The sequence below is a fragment of the Myotis brandtii genome, unplaced genomic scaffold (assembly GCF_000412655.1).
Source record: "Myotis brandtii unplaced genomic scaffold, ASM41265v1 scaffold446, whole genome shotgun sequence".
Lineage (NCBI taxonomy): Eukaryota > Metazoa > Chordata > Mammalia > Chiroptera > Vespertilionidae > Myotis > Myotis brandtii.
Window position 1 is genome coordinate 305,035 of NW_005367057.1, and position 20,848 is coordinate 325,882.

General features: G+C 40.9%; 1 protein-coding gene across 2 annotated transcripts in view; it reads right to left on the reverse strand.

The window, feature by feature from the left end:
- The window catches only part of MCOLN2 (mucolipin 2), a 38,157-nt gene that overhangs the window by 16,346 nt on the left and 963 nt on the right, over positions 1 to 20,848 (reverse strand). The window contains exons 2-7 of one of the 2 annotated variants that reach the window (XM_005874584.2): positions 15,854 to 16,027; positions 13,843 to 13,996; positions 7,639 to 7,723; positions 7,436 to 7,532; positions 5,577 to 5,676; positions 501 to 613 (exon numbers count right to left, since the gene is read on the reverse strand). In XM_005874584.2, the coding sequence (XP_005874646.1) occupies positions 501 to 613; positions 5,577 to 5,676; positions 7,436 to 7,532; positions 7,639 to 7,723; positions 13,843 to 13,996; positions 15,854 to 16,027 (723 nt within the window). The remainder of the gene's footprint in view (positions 1 to 500; positions 614 to 5,576; positions 5,677 to 7,435; positions 7,533 to 7,638; positions 7,724 to 13,842; positions 13,997 to 15,853; positions 16,028 to 20,848) is intronic. The other variant, XM_014546427.1, reaches the window with a different exon arrangement.

Sequence of the window (20,848 nt, forward strand, 5' to 3'; positions counted from 1 at the left end):
TATCTTCACAAGAGCCCTGAGAGTAACAAGGTGAAATGAAACTCAGGAGAATTTTCAAGCTATTTAAAATATAGACTAAAGTATTTTATGCTTCCTTATAACCCATGTATCATGCCCCCTGTCAAAATGAAATCTGATTTGAAGGCAAAAGATGAAACCCACACATGCTATTATTCTGTTCTTAAGATTTACTCCTGAATTCAAAAGGGTCTCCTTTATTCTGGAAACATTCAAGAGCTTGAGAGCTCACCATTGTGCAACTGTGCTCATTAGCTCAGTTTTAAGCAAGATAATTATCTGATCCCACCTGACATGGCGGGAGCTTGCACTCACCCTCCGCACCTCAGGTTGATGAATGCCTTTTCGGGGGCAATCACTCAAAGGAACCTATTTAGCCAAGGGCTCCAGAAAGGACAGGATGACCCAACACCAGGGCCCACTGTTTGGACAAACTGAGGGTGGAGGCCAAGAGGGGAGGAAGAAAATGCCAGCACACATACCTTTCGTAAGCGTAAAGCAAGAACAATGGATCTGGTGCACAGAATCAGAGACGCCACGCAAATCACAATGACGAACGAATCAAATGCCAGCACATACTGAGCATTCTTCTGAACTGAGGAACAAAAACAGAATCCAAATGATAAACACATCTCACTGGGGAATAGTTTCTGACAAGATGGTCATCAAAAAAGAAGTTCAAATGATAAATTCAAAAAACATCAGAAACAAATCACAATACATTTACTCAAAAGTCTACAAAGAAGGTAAAACTTTTCCTGTTATTAAGACTTATACATTTAAAAACATATAAACTCTTAAGAGATGTACTAAAATGTATTTGTAAATATTTACATAGACTATAATTTGACAGAAGGTGGTCCATTCGGGCTCCATTCATAAGCGGCAAAACTATTGACATACTCTGAGGTCTTTCACATACAAGCACAAACATCACGTTCTCCATTAATGAGGAAACAAACAATTTAAAATGCCTCTGACTCAGACTCCCCATTTCTGTTTCTCAACCTTACTGTGCACTTTCCCAGCATTCAATAAGCTCTTTCTGCACATGGAGAAAATAGCCACTTGGAATGGTAGTAAGGAGGAGAGTATGTCTTGGAACACAGTAGCATGGGGAATGTACTGGAGGAAGATGAAATTGTAACCTTAGCTTCTCTCAGACTTCATGGAATTATCCCAAATACCAACGATGGCTCTCTCCTGCCTGGCTCCCCTGTCCATCCCTGCAGTCCCATCACCTGCCAATTGCTTCTCTCCCCTCATCTTCTCTATCCTGAGGCCATACTTCTTCTCACCTCCTATCAGGTTCTCTCTCGCTCTTGCCTCAGGGGCTTTGCACATGATGATCCCTCTGCCTGGAACAGCACTCTCTCCATCACACGTTAATATTATTCTTTTTCTCCCTAACTGGTTTGGCTCAGTGGATAGAGCATTGGCCTGCAGACTCAAAGGTCCAAGGTTCAATTCCGGTCGAGGGCATGTACCTTGGTTTCGGGCACACACCCAGTAGGGAGTGTGCAGGAGGCAGCTGATCGATGTTTCTAAATCTCTATCCCTCTTCCTTCCTCTCTGTAAAAAATCAATAAAATATATTTTTTTTAAAAATTGTTCTTTTTCAGCCTTAGGTTTCAAAGTGAGTATCATCTTCTCAGAATAAAATTCCCTAAATTCCCATCTTTATTAGCCCCTCCCCTACTCTCACAGCACTCTCCATAATGTACACACCTATAGTCTCCTTTGCTTGATGACCACTGAACTTGAAATTACACCTTCAAAGAGAGCACAGCAAGGAACAGAGATGGTGAAAAATGGAAAGGACATGGCCTCTGGGGCCTGAAAACCTGGGTCTGAATCTCAGCTCTGCACTCAGAAGCTGAGCAGCCTTAGGGAAGGTGCCTCAGGTTCCTCACCCAAAAAGTGGGTAAAAACAACAACAAAACTAATCATAGGGATGTTGTGAAGATTAAATAAGTTCATATATGAAAGCACAGGAAACAGCCCAGGTAAACAGCAAACACCATGGTTACCATGGAATCATTCAATGCCCAACTTCCCCACCAAATGGTTGGCTCTGGGAGGCAGGGATCAAATGTATTTTGTCAACACGACAGTGCCTTTGCTTAGCATAATGCTTCCGCGTGCTTACAAGTAAATGCAAGGACTCCAGCAGAACATGAGAAGAGCACCGAATAATCTAAGAACTTGTGAAGGTCTGAGCTAAGTCAGAGGCAGAAAAGGCACAGAAGGAGGAGGCACAAAGTGGTGAGAGATGAAGCAGAGAGAGGCAGCATGGTCTCCAAGGGGACTCAGGGAACAAGGAAGAAGGACCAAGCAGACACGACTCCTGGTTTTCTGTCCTCCATAAACTGAGCTCAGTCTAAATGTCCATGACGAGAGAGGATGGCTCGGTGGCAGCTAAAGCCATGAGTGTGGGCACAGGCACTCAGACCACAGAAAGAAAAGTAGACAGAGGGCAGGGGGGCAGTAATGCTTGAGAATTAGAAGAGGAAATGAGCTCAGGAACGAGATGGAGAAAGGCCAGAGGAGAAGGAAACAGCACTGGGGACAGGCAACCTTCCAAGGAGTCCAAGGTCAGAGTGCTCCTCAGCGACACCTCTGCAGAGAAGCGTTTAAGAGAGAGATTGGAGTTTCCGCAGACTTACTAATAACAAGGGTGTGAGTGACAACAGCATGAGTGTCCGAGGGTAAAGCTGCTCACCAGTGGGTTATGACCACAGCCAGCCAATGCATGTAACTCACTGAGTGAACTATTGAGCCTCGCTAAGCAGGCGTCAGGTGCCTAGGCTACAAAGTGGGGGAAGCAACAGTGCCTGCCTCAAGGGCTGTCAGAAAAGCAGATAAGACATCCAGGTGAAACCAGGTAACATGCCTGACACCTAGCACTGACATTTACCTTTAGTCATTTTATACTTCAGAAGTTTAGATAAAAAAGCAAAGCAACTTAATTTGACTAGAATCCAAGACTTCCTTCCTTCCTTCCTTCCTTCCTTCCTTCCTGAAGGATTAGAGGCAGTTCGTGGGAAAATGGGACTGAAAATCCATAAAATGCAAGGACAGCATCTAGTACCTTCCTGTCTAACATTTAACTAGACCAAATCTCTAAGACTGCTCGTAGTGAGAAAACTGAGGCCCAGAGCTAGAAAGAGAAACCATCCCTCATCACAGAGAAAACAGTATTGTATTGTTTTACTTTATTAGGAAGATGAGTTTGGTGTGCCACAGAAAGTATTTTATGAACACTGTAATTGCTTTCTTACTCTACTGAAACTCGGTTGCCCCTGTGGGAACATTGCCCAAACCTAGGTGTGTAAAACACTAGTCCAGGTTTGTAAAACACCATTACTGCCTGCCTGTGTGGCTCTAACCCAGGGCTTCCCACACTTACTAAACTCCCTTGCCCTATGACACCCATTACATCAGCCATCAATGGGGAGTCCTGCCCACCAATACCTCCTCCAGCCCCTCATGCCCAAATTGCTACATTCATAAAATCAAGTTAAAGTGGAGATTAATGGCACACTTGGGAACGGGTATTAGAAGTCAAAAGAAGCAACATCTGGTTTGTATATGAAAGTGGGCATTCCCTCATATTTCACCCTGAGATAACATAGGCAATGATGAGAGGGAGAGTATATGAATGTGAATGAACTCAGAAGTTTTGGAAATAGCACAAGGATCTCACCAGATGTTACCCTTGCCTTTTCCTACTTCTTGTCTTTCCACTTCCCCGAAGCCAGGCCAATCAATCAGACTGGGGGAGGAAGGGGACACGTGGAAAGTTTTCACATCATTTTATTTTAAATTCATATTTTCCTAGTGACAGAATCTGGTTTCTTACTACACAGCTCTGGAAGCCTATAAAAATGTTAGTGTTTCTCCTCACTGGCCACAGGAGGGAGCCAGACCTCCTTTCTTCTTTTTTTAAAAGTTATTTTTTAATCATTTTTTAATTTTTCAATTACAGTTGGCATACAATATTACATTAGTTTCAGGTGTACACCCCAGTGATTAGACATTATATAACTTACTAAGTCAGTGATGGTGAACCTATGACACGCGTGTCAGAGGTGACACGCGAACTCATTTTTTTGGTTGATTTTTCTTTGTTAAATGGCATTTAAATATATAAAATAAATATCAAAAATATAAATCTTTGTTTTACTATGGTTGCAAATATCAAAAAATTTCTATATGTGACACGGCACCAGAGTTAAGTTAGGGTTTTTCAAAATGCTGACACGCCGAGCTCAAAAGGTTTGCCATCACTGTACTAAGTACTCATCCTGATAAATCTCATACTCATCTTACACCATAGTTATTAGAATATTATTGACTATATTTCCTATGCTGTACTTTACATCCCCATGACTATTCTGTTACTATCAGCTTGTGCTTCTTAATTCTTTACCCAACTTCCAACCCCCTCCCATCTGGCAATCATCAAAATGGTCTCTGTTTCTATGCATCTTTCTGTTCTGCTTGTTTGTTTATTTCATTTTTTAGAATCAATTGTTGATAGATATGTATTTATTGGCACTTTATTATTCATATTTTTTCTCTTTTCCTTCGTCAAGAAATATTTTATATAATACTGGTTTGGTGGTAATAAAAAAGGGGGGGCATGGAAACGATAAAAAAAGAACCAGAACCAGTCCGAAATGAAGGATACACTAACTGAAATGAAGAATAATTGACAGGGAATCAACAGTAGAGAAGATGAAGCCAAGAATCAAAAGAGCAATTAGGAGTATAAGGAAGCAAAAAATACCTATTCAGAACAGCATAAAGAAAAAAGAATCCCCCACCCCACCCTAAAATGAGGATATTGTAAGGAGCCTCTGGGACAACTTCAAGCAAACCAACATTCACATCATGGGGTGTTGGAAGCAGAAGAGAGAGAGCAAGAAATTGAAAACCTATTTGAAAAAATAATGATAGAAAACGTAGGGAAGTTTTCTCCAGTCAAAATTAACCTTTGCTTTCTTTACCATCATGCCTTTTGTACCTCCACCACTTATGGCTATCCATGACATATTGGAGATTTTATAAGCATGTCTGTCTCCCTCACTAAGGTGTTTTCTCTCTTCTCCAGAGTGCCTAGCAATTACTATGTGCCAACTCTTGTTCTCAGTGCTTTGCTTTACATTCTAACTCATTTAATACACAACATAATGGAAGGTAAGTACTATTATCACCCTCATTTTGAAAAGTACTGAGACATAGAAAGGTTAAATAATTTGTCCAAGATCACAGACATAGTAAACAGAACCAAGACCCAAACCTAGGCAGTCTGGCTGCCAGGGTTGTACCCTAAGCACTGGGCATGCTGCCTCTTCTAAGAGGTATATAATCAATATTTGCTGAATTTAACAAAAATGCAAAATTTCTGGCTATGCTTTATAGAATCTAATGCTCAAGATCTGATTTTCTGGATCCCTTTCTTTTGTCACCATCTAAGTCAACGATGTAAACACCTGAAATTCCAAAATAAAATGCTAAAAATCCTCCAATGGGCAAGCATGTAAGATACTTACCAGATCCAGATATGTTTAAGTCTCTACATTCTTCAATGTTAGCATCACTGTCAAAATAGATTTTGATTTTGCCACTGTGAGCTTTGTTGTCAAAGGTAATCTGGAAACACAAATGTATGAAGAGCAGAATATATGACTTGTTAGATCAACTCTGCTTAAAATTTTAATAGCATCCAAACAGCAGGCTGATCCAAAAATAGTACTGATGAAAATGTCCTCATCACATGATTCTTCAAAACTTTCATTAATGAAAAAACAGGGTCCAAAGGCAGCTTTGTGTGAACTTCTACTAAATCCACAAGCAGGGTGGGAAAAATCCAAAAGCAAAACAGCCAGCTAGTCCCAGGAACAAACATGAAATTCACCATCTTTGACAAGAGAACACAGTCACCTCACTGATTACACTGAATAGAATCCAAAAGCATTTGCTTCAAGTTAGCCTTTGGGGTATGAAATTCTAGGTTTCTACTAGGTTGGAGATTAGTTTTCTGTTCACCTCAAGTGCTATATATAATGCTTTCAGAAATGGCAAAGAATGCCCTAAGGCTGCAGGCTGAATTTAAGATTGCCAATGACTCATATCTTCCACTGTTACACTTTCATCACTTAAAATTTGTAAGTGAAATATGCTGGGTATTTTAGGTCTTGAGAGAAGTATATTTGGGGTTTTCCTTGGGGGAAATGAGACCTCAAGTGCCAGGGTTAGTGGAGGTTTAGTCATAACTCAGAGATATAGAAATGAGGCCTGTAGGTTGAGTTCTCGAACCTCTAGCTTGGTCATAGTGATATAATTGGGTTACACAGAGTGTGGCTTGTGTTCAGAGATGCCCAATGCTTATAGATTTACTCATAGATCAGCTACTAGTACACTTTCAGCTCTCAAGTTCTCTGCCTGTGGACTTTCTTAATTTCATCATGTGATTCATAATGTGTAGGTCACTCCACAGCAGCTAATCCTGCTCTTCTCTTCCTTACCACAAGTCACCATTAGTAATTACTTTTATTTCTTTACTTGTTTTTCTCTCTCTTCCACTGAGCTGTAAGCTTCCACTGCACCTCTAGAGCAGGGCCGTGTCTGGTGCAGAGTAGGGACTCATTAGTATTTATGGACTATTGGGTAGAGTGCTCTCCTGAGTTGCTAAAAGATAATTGCATACAACTTTCAGCTCAGCATTCAGTTTTGCTCTTCCATGAACATGAAGAAGGGAGGGAGGGAGGGAGGGAGGGAAGGAAGCAGGGAGGGAAAAAGGAAAGGAAAAGAGAGGGAGAAAAGAAGGGCATGAAATTCCATGAAAGTGAAGAGGGAAGGAAGCAGGGAGGGAAAAAGGAAGGGAAAAGGGAGGGAGAAAAGAAGGGCATGAAATTCCATGAAAGTGAGAAGACAGGTTACTGTCCCTGCAAAACTGAACAGTCTCTTCATTGCACTCGCCTCCTCCCAAAATAAAAGGAACAACAACTGATCCTCTGCAGAATGGCCTTCAGATCAAGGGGGCAGTCTGCCTGGAGGTTTGAAAGCGTTTGCTACATTTGCAAAGACCTTTCTTTGAAAGTGGGGAAAATATTACAGACACTTAAAACACTTGTCATAAACTTTTAAAAAATGTTTTAGAAGAGTAAGAGGTCAAAGCCAATTTTGGAAACTTCTCTTTTCAACGCAGAAATTTAGTTTTTTAAAACATTGGAAAAGGCTTTGCTTCATTTTCAGAAGAAAGGGTCTCTGGATGAACAATGCTATCGTGTCATTCAACTCTTTTAAACACAACTGCATCTGACACAGCTATAGGCTGGTGTGTTTTGCACTGTGCATCTACGGAAGGAGGGAAGCATAAGAAACAGTGGCTGAGTAAACAGACACTTGCCGTATTCTGAAAGACGTAACAGTCCGGTAACTCTCGGGAAAGCATCGTCTGCAGGTCAATGCCTTTGAGGTGAAAGGAGATTTCAACCTGTAGGAGCCTGAATAAAAAATATCACAAGGTATACATTGTCAGAGTCTTACTATCTACTCTCCTTCCCTCCCTCATGCCTGTCTCCTGGGAAACGAGACTGAAAACATATTTACCTATAAAATTCCAGTCTGAAGAATGATGAGTTCTTCCAATCCTCAGTGTTCTTGGAGAGGCCCTGGAGGTCCAAGTAAATGCAGTCTAGACCAATGGGGAACAACAATTGCTTCAGGCAAAAATCAGATGCTAAAACCAGTGGGCGAAGGGCGATGAGAAGCAGAACACTTCCAACGTATCTCCCCACAGAGTACTTATGAGTTACAACATGAAGACCGGTAACTACAGTGGAGAAGCTGGCAGATAGCAGCACCCTGCCCAAGTGATCCAAGTTAACATCGCCAGTAATGAGATAAAAAAGACACCTCCGGAAATAATGTACTGCTTGTGTGCTATTCCCGCTAACAAGCATAACCCCAATCTAGTCATAAAGAAACAGAACAACCCAAAGTGAGGAACATTTTACTCTTTAAAAATGTCAAAATCAGCCCCTGGCCAGTGTGGCTCAGTTGGTTGAACATTGTCCCACGCACCAAGAGGTCGCAGGTTCAATTCCCGTTCAGGGCACAATACCCAGGTTGCAGTTAGATACCCGGTCTGGGTGCATACGCACATCAATGTTTTTTTGTGTGTGTGTGTGTTTTCTCTCTCTCTCCCCTTCTCTCTCTCTAAAATAAATAAAAACATACTTTTTAAAAAATGTCAAGGTCATAAAAAAACAACACCACCACCAACCCAACAACAAACCAAGGTACTATTTTGCTCCAGATTAAAGGAGACTAAAGAGGCATGACAAGTAAATGCAGTATGTGATCCTGGACCAAGGAGGTTGGGATGGGAGGGGGCCTTTCTTTTGCTATAGAGAACATGAGGGCAATTGATGGGATGTGAATAGGGTTTGTAGATTAAAGTGCTGTGCCAATGCTTATTTGTGATTTTGAGCACTGTTCAGGGGTGATGTGGGAGACCGTTCTGGGAAACACACACTGGAATATTTACAGGTAAAAAGACATCATGTCAGCCTCTTATTCTCATACATTTCAGGAGGAATATTTAAACATAGGAAGAATGATAAAGCAAATGTGGTAAAAGGTTAGCACTGGGGAAATCTAGATGAAAGGTATACAAGGAAATCGCTCTGTTATTTCGCAACTTTTCTGTATCATCTGATATTTTTTCAAAATAAAAACTAAAGAGAAAGGAACTTAGGTTGTATTCAAATAAAAATATAATATGAGCTATAAACTATAAAAGAATGAGTCCAAGAGCCTCATATGAAACGTGTCTCATTACTGTGTAGCCCAACACCATGGCAGGAACCTGAGGAGGCCTAGAGCTGGAAAACGCCTTTCTAGGGCACAGAGCCCTCACAGACTGCTGTGAAGTCTGCCTCACTGACTCCTACTGGGGCTCTGGCTGCCTTTAAAATGGAAACGCCAGCCCAGCCAGTATGGCTCAGTGGCTGAGCATCGACCTATGAACAGGAGGTTACAGTTCGATTCCCGGTCAAGCCATATGTTCAGGTTGCGGGCTTGATCCCCAGTGTGGGGCGTGTGGAAGGCAGATGATCAATGATTCCCTCTCATCATTGATGTTTCTATCTCTCTCTCCCTCTCTCTTTCTCTCTGAAATCAATAAAAATATTTTAAAAATAAAATAAAATGGAAATGCCAGGGCTGGTTCTCAGTAGGTGCTCCAGAATCTTGGTAGACCCGGTGGCTAATTCTTTAATAGTCCTTTCCCACAACTGCAATCCTCTATTTGCTTATCTATCCTATCAACTAGAGAATAAGATCTTTGTGAACAAGAGCATATTATGTTGTGTGGTTGTCCCATTGCATATAGCTGACACCCAAAATATGTCACAACATACAGGACACACTTATATTTTGTGAAAATTCATTTTCCTGGGCTGAAAACAAGGACATGAGCTGAATGGACAACTCAACAGGCACAATATTAAGAAAGGCAGGTGTCAGAAGGGATGCCTCCTTATTTTTGGTAAATAGATTATTAATGTCAAGAAACAGTTTAGAGAGACTCCACCAAGATGGCGGCATAGGTAAACACAGGAGACTGCTGCCGCAAACAACCACTTCAAAAATACAACTAAAAGACGGAACGGAATGTTGAATCTTGTTTAATATGGTGAGAGCAGTTAATCACAAGAAACTTATTCTCTAAAGGAAAAGACTAATGATGATAAAAAGAGCAATTATATGTCAGGCACTTACTCTGTGCCAGGCACTGTGCTAGAAGCTTTATATGTTCTCTCCTTTAATGCACCATCCTGTTTAAACCCAAAGCAACCTTGTAAGATAGGTACTATTGCTGAAATTTTGCAGATGGACAAACCAAGGCACAGAGAGGCCAAGAGACTTTCTCAAGGTCACACAAGCTAGCTGATGGCAAACCAGAATTTAAACCCATATGTGTTCAGTCCCACAGCCTGAGCTCTTCACAGTTCACGGATGTTAAAGTTGCCTTATAAAAACCTGTTTGGTTGGTCAAGTTTTATCGTTGTAATTATGGGGGTGCACTTTATCAACTATACATGCAGAACTCTCTAAAATCTGGTTGACCTTATGCTAGAGTCATTGCTAATGAGGCCACCAAGAACCTGGTGACAGCAAAACCTAAGAACTTTTTTAAAGGATGGCAAGAGCCCTAACTAAAACATCAAAGCTCAGACAGAACAAACTGGTATCAGAGTAGCAGACTCTTCACTCAAATCAACCTCGATCACAGAACAGACACTCCAGCAAATGAAACAGCAACCTTCATAGGGACAATTGAAGGGTGGATTACATATGCTCTTTAAAAAAGCTGGGCGAGTGATGAAATGGTCAGGATGCCTCATGCTAAGAAAGGAGAACAGAAGAAATTTAAATCCGTCTTACAGAAAATGAAACACTATATAAGAACTAGAGGCCTGACGCACGAAATTCATGCAAGGGGCTTGGCCCTCACAGCCCCGGCTTCGTCGGGAAGGTCATTTGGCTGTTCAGTCTAATTAGCATATTAGCTCTTTATTATTAAGATGATCGTTACCTAAATGTTTAAAAACATTTTTTAACAGGACTTATAACTCCCCCAAGTAAGGCTGAACTATAAAGCTACAGGCCTAGAGGGAGGAGTGGAGGGATAGGCCCACAGCATGAATGATAGGAAACCCTTCACACCAGCTGCACAGACATGTAAATAAATATTAATCTGCAGAGTGAACAGGCATGCAGGAGAGCTCTGCATTTAGCCCACTGAAGGGTGATTCTCTTAATAGGAAAGAGAATGCAAATTCATGAATAGGTAACAGAACACCTTCTGCTACGTGACCTACTAAGACCATACCATTGATGTCCAACTCAATCCCTATTCATTTCATCTGCAGGCTTCCTCCAATGTGTCCAAGAAAAGAGAGGCTAAAATCCAGCATTAAGTATTTAAGACTATTCTTTATACCTTCTGAATAGACACAGCAAAACATTTTCTTTGACAAGTTATATTTAATAAGTTAAAGAATACAATTAACTTAAGTAGTCTCCCTTAAAGTCAAATGAATAATCAACCTCTCTCCATTTGGTTAAAAATATTCCATATTCTGATAGAAAGGAAATGAGCAAGTGCATCACTGTCCAATGGCCAGGGGGAAAATTCTACTTTCTGGGACTGCCTGTCCTACCTCGCCACTGATACTGACTTTGGCCAGATTTCTTTAATCCATTTTTAAAGAAAAATCAATGGAGGAAAATGACATATGAATCACTGGAAAATAGTTGTATGATGCATCCAACTGAGTCACACGTTTTTACGAGGACTCGTGGCCGCTGGCTTACTTGAAGCGGAGGGTCACTGCTCAAGGTTTCAGTTCCACCTGTCAGGCACTCCCATCAGTGATAGGAACACCTCCCTTCAGGTAGGAGCGGAGCTGACAGCCTCAGGGAAGATTCAGGGTGAACCGATTAGCCCCTGATTGCTGTCTACCAAATAGATCTCAGGAGAGCAAAACCTGCGGGGCAACCAGACAAGCCACTTTAAAGGTTGCTGCCCACAGAGCCAGCGCTGACACCTGACACCGAGATGACCTCGGAAAGCCACCTGGGGCCCTTACGGTCCTGGCTCAGGAGCTGCTTCTCTCAGAGCCAAGAGCACAGGACACACCTGCCCATGCGGAGAGTCTAGCCAGGCAGTCTGTGCAAACAATCAGAACCTCTGCCTACGCGGGTGTTCTACTCTATTGCCAAGAACCCTTAAAAACCAGATCATAGGAAATAGGGTCAAATGAATGGTGTGAAGCTCTCCTTTTGATAAAACCACTTCAAATGCAAACTGCTCCTAGGATCCCTACTCCCGAACTGTCATCTAGCTGAGGCGCTATCACTGATTAATTGCTGCAAGCCCAGTGTAGTCATGCACGGATTACCACAGGGTTACCTTCTGAGAAATGTGGCAATTCCATCATTTTGTGAACATCAGAGAGGGCACTTACACAAACCTAGATGGTATAGCCTACCACACACCTACGTTAATTGGTACCAGTGGTCGGCAAACTCATTAGTCAACAGAGCCAAATATCAACAGTACAACGATTGAAGTTTCTTTTGAGAGCCAAATTTTTTAAACTTAAACTATATAGGTAGGTACATTGTTATTAACTTAATTAGGGTATTCCTAAGGCTTAGGAAGAGCCACACTCAAGGGGCCAAGGAGCCGCATGTGGCTCGCGAGCCGCAGTTTGCCGACCATGGGTATAGCCCATTGCTCTCTAGAGTAATTTTCCCTCTACCCTTCTGGGTTCTCGCTGAGTCATCCCTGTAATAAAAGACAGATTGATAGGAGAAAACAAACAAAAGTTTAATAACATGTATACCTGCTATATACAGAGACCCAGGAAAATGGAAGCCACCAACTGCCTTAAATACCACCTTCAGCTGAGGACAAAAGAAGATGTTGGGGGTGGGGAGGGTCAGGTATGGGAGGTTATCAGGAAAGCACAGTAAACAAAGGTAAGGTTGTTAAGCAGATTTGAATCTTTGCCATCTGCATTGATGAGTCTACAGAAGCAAGGTCACCCCCTCTGGCTGGCACAGCCAGGGAGACACCCTTACAAAGGGAGATGTCTCTTCCGAGCTTCTTCCATGTTTGCTGTTTCTTAAACTAACCTGCCTAAAACAATCCTTTTGCCAAGTAGACATACTTGGGGGTGACAAATTTTGTTCCCTTACAGCTCCTAGGCGGCCTCATGTCACTGTACTGAATACTGTAAGCAACTGTAACACAATGGTGAGTATTTGTGTAATGCATTGCACTGTGATGTCACTAGGCAATGGGAATTTTTCAGTTCCATTATAATCTTGTGGGACCACTGTGGTGTATGTGATCTGTCATTGACCAAACAGTTGTGCAGCACATGATGACATCAACAGTGAGCACCTTGGGCGTGGTAGGTGTACACCAGAGGTTTGCAGAATGAATTACAAAACCCCCAGAGCTGTAAGTCAAGCACTTTGAATTTACATAAGACATTCTTTTAAATTCTTAACAGAATGGCACAAAAACAATTCTGCTTGTTTAGATGTTAACTTTGGGGCCAGCAACAGCCTGAAAGAGGAAATGAGCTGCTAATCACAATTTGCCTTTGAAGAGCATTAATATATTTTACAAATAATAAAAAACAAGAGTGCAAAGCACTTTAACACATTATTTCATTTAATAAATACAGACTCATCTTTCTTTTTTTCCCCAAAAAATGTCTAATTGTCCCCTCGTGGAGGAGGGAAAAACCTAAACAAACAGGAAACACCTGGGCATTTACCACAAAACCAACCACCTTGAGTTGCACCTAAGTCAGTGGTCGGCAAACTCATTAGTCAACAGAGCCAAATATCAACAGTACAACGATTGAAGTTTCTTTTGAGAGCCAAATTTTTTAAACTTAAACTATATAGGTAGGTACATTGTTATTAACTTAATTAGGGTACTGCTAAGGCTTAGGAAGAGCCACACTCAAGGGGCCAAAGAGCCGCATGTGGCTCGAGAGCCGCAGTTTGCCGACCACGGACCTAAGAGATCCACGAATTTCCAGGGCCTATTACATAGACCTGCAGTTTCCTGAGCCAAAGCCCTTTGTAGGCAAATGTTAACCTGACAGCTGCAAATAGCAGTCACGAAAGCAAGGTTGAAGTTGTTCCATTTGGTAGCACATGAGGGCATTTTTGCTGTGACCACAGGAGATGATAGAGGCATATAAGAAAGCGATCCGTTACCTGTTTCAATGTCACTGTCAATATTCAGTGTCTCATCAGAGGGAAACATGGTTCCTTTCTTGTAGTGCTGCTTACAGACTTTTAGGCCAATTCTATGCTCTTCATTTTCTCCATAATTTAGGGTCCCCAGGGATATGTTCTTTAGACGATGATACTATTAAAAATAGTTAAATAAAAACACTATGAGCTTTCAAGAGTTTCATCAGAAGTTAATGCATATGAAATATACTTTAGCTACTTGTTATGGCTTATATCATACTAGAGGCCTGATGCATGAAATTCATGCAAGGAGCTTGGCCCCTGCCACCACAGCGGCTGCCTCTGCCTTGGCCCTCGAAGTGCCGGCTTCGTCCGGAAGGACATCCAGTCTAATTAGCATATTACGCTTTTATTATTATAGATTCCTCAATAAGACTCCCAATGTAAAATACCAGAAGGTCATTTTCTCAGGTTGGGCAGAAACACACTGCCTCCCAGAATTCAAAACTAAAGGGAGTGCTGACAGACCTCCCACCTCACTCTGGGCCCCAGCTCAGGCCGTGCCCACCTCTCTGACCTAACAGCAGACTAGTGACCCTTGGTGCCACCCCCACCTCCTGAAGCCACACTGACCTCCAGGCAATTCCTGGAGCTCCCAGGCACAGGCTTGCCTGTGGCCTTGGTTGTTCCAGGTTTTCAATCTGTTAAGACTCACTGCTTCAGGTCTTGACTCAAATATTACCACCTCAGTGAGGCCTTCCCGTACTGCTCAATGATAAGTGCAAACATCCATCACCAGCACACAGGCACCACCAGGCTCTCCCAATCTGCTCCCTGCTTTATTCCATAGCAGTTATCACTTTCTGACATACCACTGACGACCCAAACCTTCCACACCCCACAGCTTACATTCACGCTCGACACTAGCTCACATGAACACGGCTTCACCACTGGCCTATCTGCACTAGCAGGACTTTACTGGTCCTATCTTCATTAATATGACTTTATTATTCCCAGGAACATAAACGTTGCAAGTAACTGTATTGTTTGTTTCAGGAACATTCCAAAAAATCATTTAAATGATCAATTTGAAGATTCAGTCTAATAACCCAAGTCTTTTCAAACCACCTCTAATCCTCTCCTGGCTGTGTCTACCAACCCTAAACTATTAGACGGCATGATCTTTACCTGATTCTAATCAAGCTCCGTCACATTGAAAGACCCTATTCTTTCCCCCCTAAATCAGACTTCAGAATCTATGTCTGGATTTTGCCGCTTTCACCCAGGGTTGACTGAGAATGGTCAAGATAGCACCTCTCTCACTGCTGTAAGCAATAAGCTCAGTTTTTATTATCAGCGTGCTTTTTTTTTGGTGGTGTTTTCAGGGAGCCAGCATTCAATACTATACATTTCACTTCTTTTCATTTGTCTGGCTTTCCCCTCTAGAACTACTTCTACAAGGACAGGGTTTTATCTTTTATTCACGCTGTATCCCAAGGTCTAGAAAAGTACTTGGCACATACTAGGTACCCAAATATTTATTGAATGGATGGATGAATGAATAAATGAATGAATGAGAGAACAAATGAATGAAAAAAAAGAAAGAGTAAGTATAACAATTTCTCTCTAAATGCTTTCTTTTTAAGGTCTGCCAATCTGTTTTCTCAAATACCTGCCTAGATCCAACTGTAGCATATTCTACTCCCTAGAATCTCAGATTTGGTATCACATCCATCAAATCTTCTGAGATTATAAATCTGCTCTTGGTCATTTGATCTGAGGTAATCGCCCAAAAGTAATTGGTGCGAAGGGATAAATAAAAAAAGTAAATCTTAATAAAAAAAATTTAAATATGCAAAATCTATTGTGTGGAAATGTAGCTACAGAAATAACAATAAACATTTTTTAGCAGACTATGCAAGTTTTAATTAGAATATTTAAATATATGTATAATTTTCTTTTTTTGGCTAAGACAACAAGATCAAGTATCAATATATTCTTAAAATATAGGTCATTCACAATGAAAACTTGCCTGATTAATAGCATAAAATATGCTCTCATAGGCGTCCTCTTGAGTATATACACTGTAACTGTAGTTTTCTTCATCTATGCCAGCATATCCTCTCAAAAACAAATACTTAAAAGCCATGGTGTTTTCTTCCTTGAAAGCAACCACGAGCTGGTTACTTAAACCAAAACGAACAAGCTAGAAAAGAAAATCAAATAGGTATATATGAATTTTACCATTTATTTTATTTATTTAAATCCTCACTGAGGATATTTTTTCATTGATTTTTTAGGGAGAGTGGAAGAGAGAGGGAAAGACAGAGAGAAATATCGATGTGAGAGAAACACATTGATTGGTTGCCTCCTGCACTGCAGGCTGATGTTCTACTCACTCAGCCAAACCGACATGGGCTGAATTTTACCATTTAAATGCCTTCTTATCATCAGCAGCAAGGAAAATCTCACTGCTTTGGTTTTACTAATCACATCAATGTCAAAATACAAGTCCAAAGCAGAATCACCTCATCAAGCTACATGAGCAATTCTAGATAGCATAAAATTAGAAGAAATTACCACTACCAATGACAAAGGGCCCTGCTAGCCCCTGTGTGTGTGTGTGTGTGTGTATCTTTATTTGCCATTCTTCTACATATTATATGTTTATCATTGTTTTTCTTCTCAGCATCATTGTGACATATGTCTGCTGACTTTTAATGAGGGAGAAGAAATCCAAATCAGTTATGTCTGATTCCATTTTTCTAATACTTGGATTTCAAATTAATTTTTTAAAATTGGTGTACTTAGTGAAGCAATAATTCATGTTATTGATTTAACATTCAGAAATCATAACTATTATTTAAAATTACAACTTTTTTGCATATGGCTTTAAGAATGTTTTTGAAAAGTAGCCTATAAAAACTTACTCCCATTGAGAGAAGGAATCCAATTACTCCAGTTCTGCAAGATCTCTTCTATGAGATTTATACCTAAGAGTTCTCTCTCTGAGATTGAAGCACCAGGAAGACTGGCAGGGCTCGCTCAAACCATTCATTGTCATCAAACACCTACCTTCTCGTGATAAAACTCCCACTATTCTCCCTTACACTGTATCCTAGCACAAGGTTAGGCACCAAGGGCTCTCTTCATCAGGACTGAAGGTATTCTTTCTGCCCCAAAGTTTTCTTCTTGTAATCCAATAAGTGAGAGAAATTAGAAAGCACTAATGGTTTACCAAAAAAAAACAACAGGAATTGCTACACACACAGACAACCTCTCTTTCTTAATCACCCTCTCACACATACTCTCTCAATGCACACTCACACTCTCATTCACACACTGTCATATACACACTTTCTCACACATAGTCTCATGTACATATACTCGCACACACACTCTGTTACACACAGACACACCTGCACACACCTCTCTCTCTTTCTCTCTCTCACACACACACTCTCACACACACTCACACACACACGCACACACCTCTACAAGCCCTGCCCCACATACCTTTCCCTACCTTGCCACTTTTTCTTCTCATCTGCTTTATAAGACAATGAGCATCTAGAAAATTTGCCCCAAATCCTCACCCTACTAAGTCATCAAAACAATCTGGGACTCTGTTTCACTGTGTTGATATTAGCATGTTCAACTAGATAACCTTGACATTTTTGTTATTTTCTGTCATTCCATGGTTCAATATGATACACTGCATGGCACTAAACAAGACCTCAATTACTCAACCTTTCATAGGAAATAAATGTTACTATCCTTATGCAAACTTACATACTTTTAAAAATATTTGTTAGCCTTTTAATTTTGCCTGACTTTATAAAAAGGCTGAATAAGTAAAAATAATAGCTACCATTCTACTGCAGTTGCTGTACTAACTGCTTTACATGTATTCTTTCATTTACTAACATAACAACAATGTTACTAGTGTTTATCCCCATTTTACCTACGTAGAAATTTAGAGTTAGCCTCATTAAATTGTCCTAAGTCACCAAACTGGAATGAAAGGCAAACCTAACCGCAAAGTCGTTTTTATTATGCCACACAATTTCCTTCTGTTGAAAATTTTGTCTTTGAGGCTCCTCCTGCAGAAAAGAATCAGGGGCTAGCTTTCCAGAATTGCAGCTATTGTTTGAGAAGGTGCAAGGATGACACTCCTTAGCATCTGAGCCTCACCAGCTCACATTCCTCAAGTACCAAGTTGAAGGACTGAGCAAATGCAAAAACCCAGCTGTTTCAGGAAACTACCAGGTGAGAAGTCCCACATCACCCAGCCTGTGCTGAAACCAAGCCACAGAGGCTGGCAGTTCCTGCAAATATGTCATGTCTGTCCACGGTGTCTGTCGGGGATGGCAGAAACGTCCTGTCGCTTTTGAAGCCAAGAAAGGAGACCAGGAAACCAACATACACGATTACTTCCAGGTTTTGTTTAAAAGACTGACACACAAATGAAAAAACACAGACAGGAATTAAGGTCTTCAATCAAAGTTCACTGAGTGTCTACTCTGTACCAAACTGGGGTACAATGTGGGCAAGATCAACATTGCTTGGCATTGAATAACAACTCTTATCTACTGATTGCCAGGCACGGCACCTAAAATTTGTAATTTTTATTTTTCATTGAATTCCCCAACACTCTGTGAGGGAGATATGACGCTGGGATCCATAAGGACATGATTTTTTTCCCCCCAACTAGCATGTACTAGTATGCATTCAGGAACTGGAATAGTGCTCATCACAATGTTTCCTTCGCATCAATCCTGATAAAATGACACCCATCCCATTATAATTGAGGGGGGAGTGCTAAAAGAGACTGAAAAAAAGAGGAGGGAAAATGGGGTTTGAAGGAAGGAAATATAGTTAAGAAATCTGCTCCAATTAGATATCACCCAAGTAGCAAACCTTATTAGAATGATCCTGCAGACGAACAAAAGTTTAATCATCCCCCTCAATTTTGTTAGAGGAGGCAAGGTACACAACAAGTAAATGATCAATTCCCAGAAATATTCTATTACAAGTGAAATTAGTGATGTGGACACAGGGAAATCATAGGCTGAGTGGTCAGGCAAGGTCGGTAGGGGAGACGGACTTCACACAGTGCCTGTTAGATGAGGGAGAAAAACGAATCCCTCTGGATTGAGGAACAAACAGAGCAGGATCACTGGGTGGGGTCATCGGGCTGGGTATGTGGAGGGAACAGTAGATGAAAACCTGGTGGGAAGGCAGGGAGAAAATCTGTGAATCCAGGCTATGGAGTCAAGAGTTTCTTCTGTGGGAAATAGTGTTCTGCAGAAGTTTCTGAGCAGGAGGGAGACACAATGAAGGCCTTTTAAGAAAAATGAATGGACTGGTATGTATGAGGATAAGAAAGGTAGGCATAAGATGAAGACTAGTAGTAGCCTAGTTAACTTGTCTGTGTTCTTAGACTACAAACTCTGAGGACCTACATTTAGAATAGGAACAAGAATAAGAGTGCGGGCTTCAGAGCCAGAGTGCTGGGGCTCAAATTCCAGCTCTGCCACTTACTAACACCATGGCCATGAGCACATTACTTAACTCTCTTTGGCTCATTTTCCTCATCCATGAGAGACCTACCTCACAGATCTGCTATAAGGATGAAACTGAGTTAACACGCACACAGCACTTATTGTCTCTGGTGCGTGGTAAACACTATGCTACTTGTTAGGTTCATTGTCAACAGCAGTAACTTATCCACAACTAGATGGCCAACAGCATGCTTAGCATACAAGGTGCTTCATACACATTTTTTAAAAATATATTTTATTGACTTTTTATAAAGAGGAAGGGAGAGGGATAGAGAGTTAGAAGCATCGATGAGAGATAAACATCAATCAGCTGCCTCCTGCACACCCCCTACTGGGGATGTGCCGGCAACCAAGGTACATGCCCTTGACCGGAATCGAACCTGGGACCTTTCAATCCACAGGCCGACGCTCTATCCACTGAGCTAAACCGGTTAGGGCTTCATACACATTTTTAATCAACTAACAGATGAGAGCCTGTGCTAGAAAAAAGATAGTGAGCATGGCAAAAAATAAGTAGATGCAGTTTTGAAGGAAGAATTCTTGGGATTTAATAGGTATCAGGACAAGGAAGATAAGTCAAGGATGTTGATAATGTGTTGTGTCCTGATAAGTTAGAATTTTAGTAACATTATTAGATTTAAAAAATGAAGTAAAAGCTAGTTTGGCAAGAAAAGAAATTGGGTAACAATTAAAATTAACCAAATGACAAAAGAAGACATTATTTCTCCTCTTTCCAAGTAATACTAATACTGTCCCTACGTTATAGGTTGCCAAAATTAAAACTTCAAGACTAAGAATTAAAATGAAAAAATTAAAAAAGAAGAAAAAAGCTAAACATATATATTTACTAGTAACCATCTCAAACTTGTTTTTTTTTGGTGTGTTTTTTTTTTAAGAAACTTGGTTACCCTAAAACTGAATGAGTTGCACATCATGTCATATAATGAAAGACCTCTTTATGAACGCAGAATAAAGAAGCAACTTCAGTTATGGCAGAAACCTCCTCTCACTTCTAAAACTTTATGGGGGGTATTTTTAGAAAGGTGTTTACGTTTGCATTCCCGGAATAACATCTTTACAAAGACTATTACATTGACAACAGAATGATTATTTGCCAGTGGAGCCAAATACCTCAAATCAGTCCTGTTTTGAAAAGAGCAAGTGTTTCAAATGCAGTTACCTAGAGAGACACATCCCTGAAAATGATTCCACACCACAGGCCCCAATGCTACATGACGATTCAAATGGCTGTTGTAATACTGGCTATAAAGGGCTCAACAATATGGACTTAAACCAAAGGTCTCAGCCCTAGCAGTATAGCTTAGTTGGTTGGAGCATCGTCCCAATACACCAAGGTTGCAGGTTCAATCCCTGGTCAGAGCACATACAAGAATCAACCAATGAATGCATAAATAAGTGGAAAAATAAATTGATCTCTCTCTCTCTCTCTCTCTCTCTCTCTC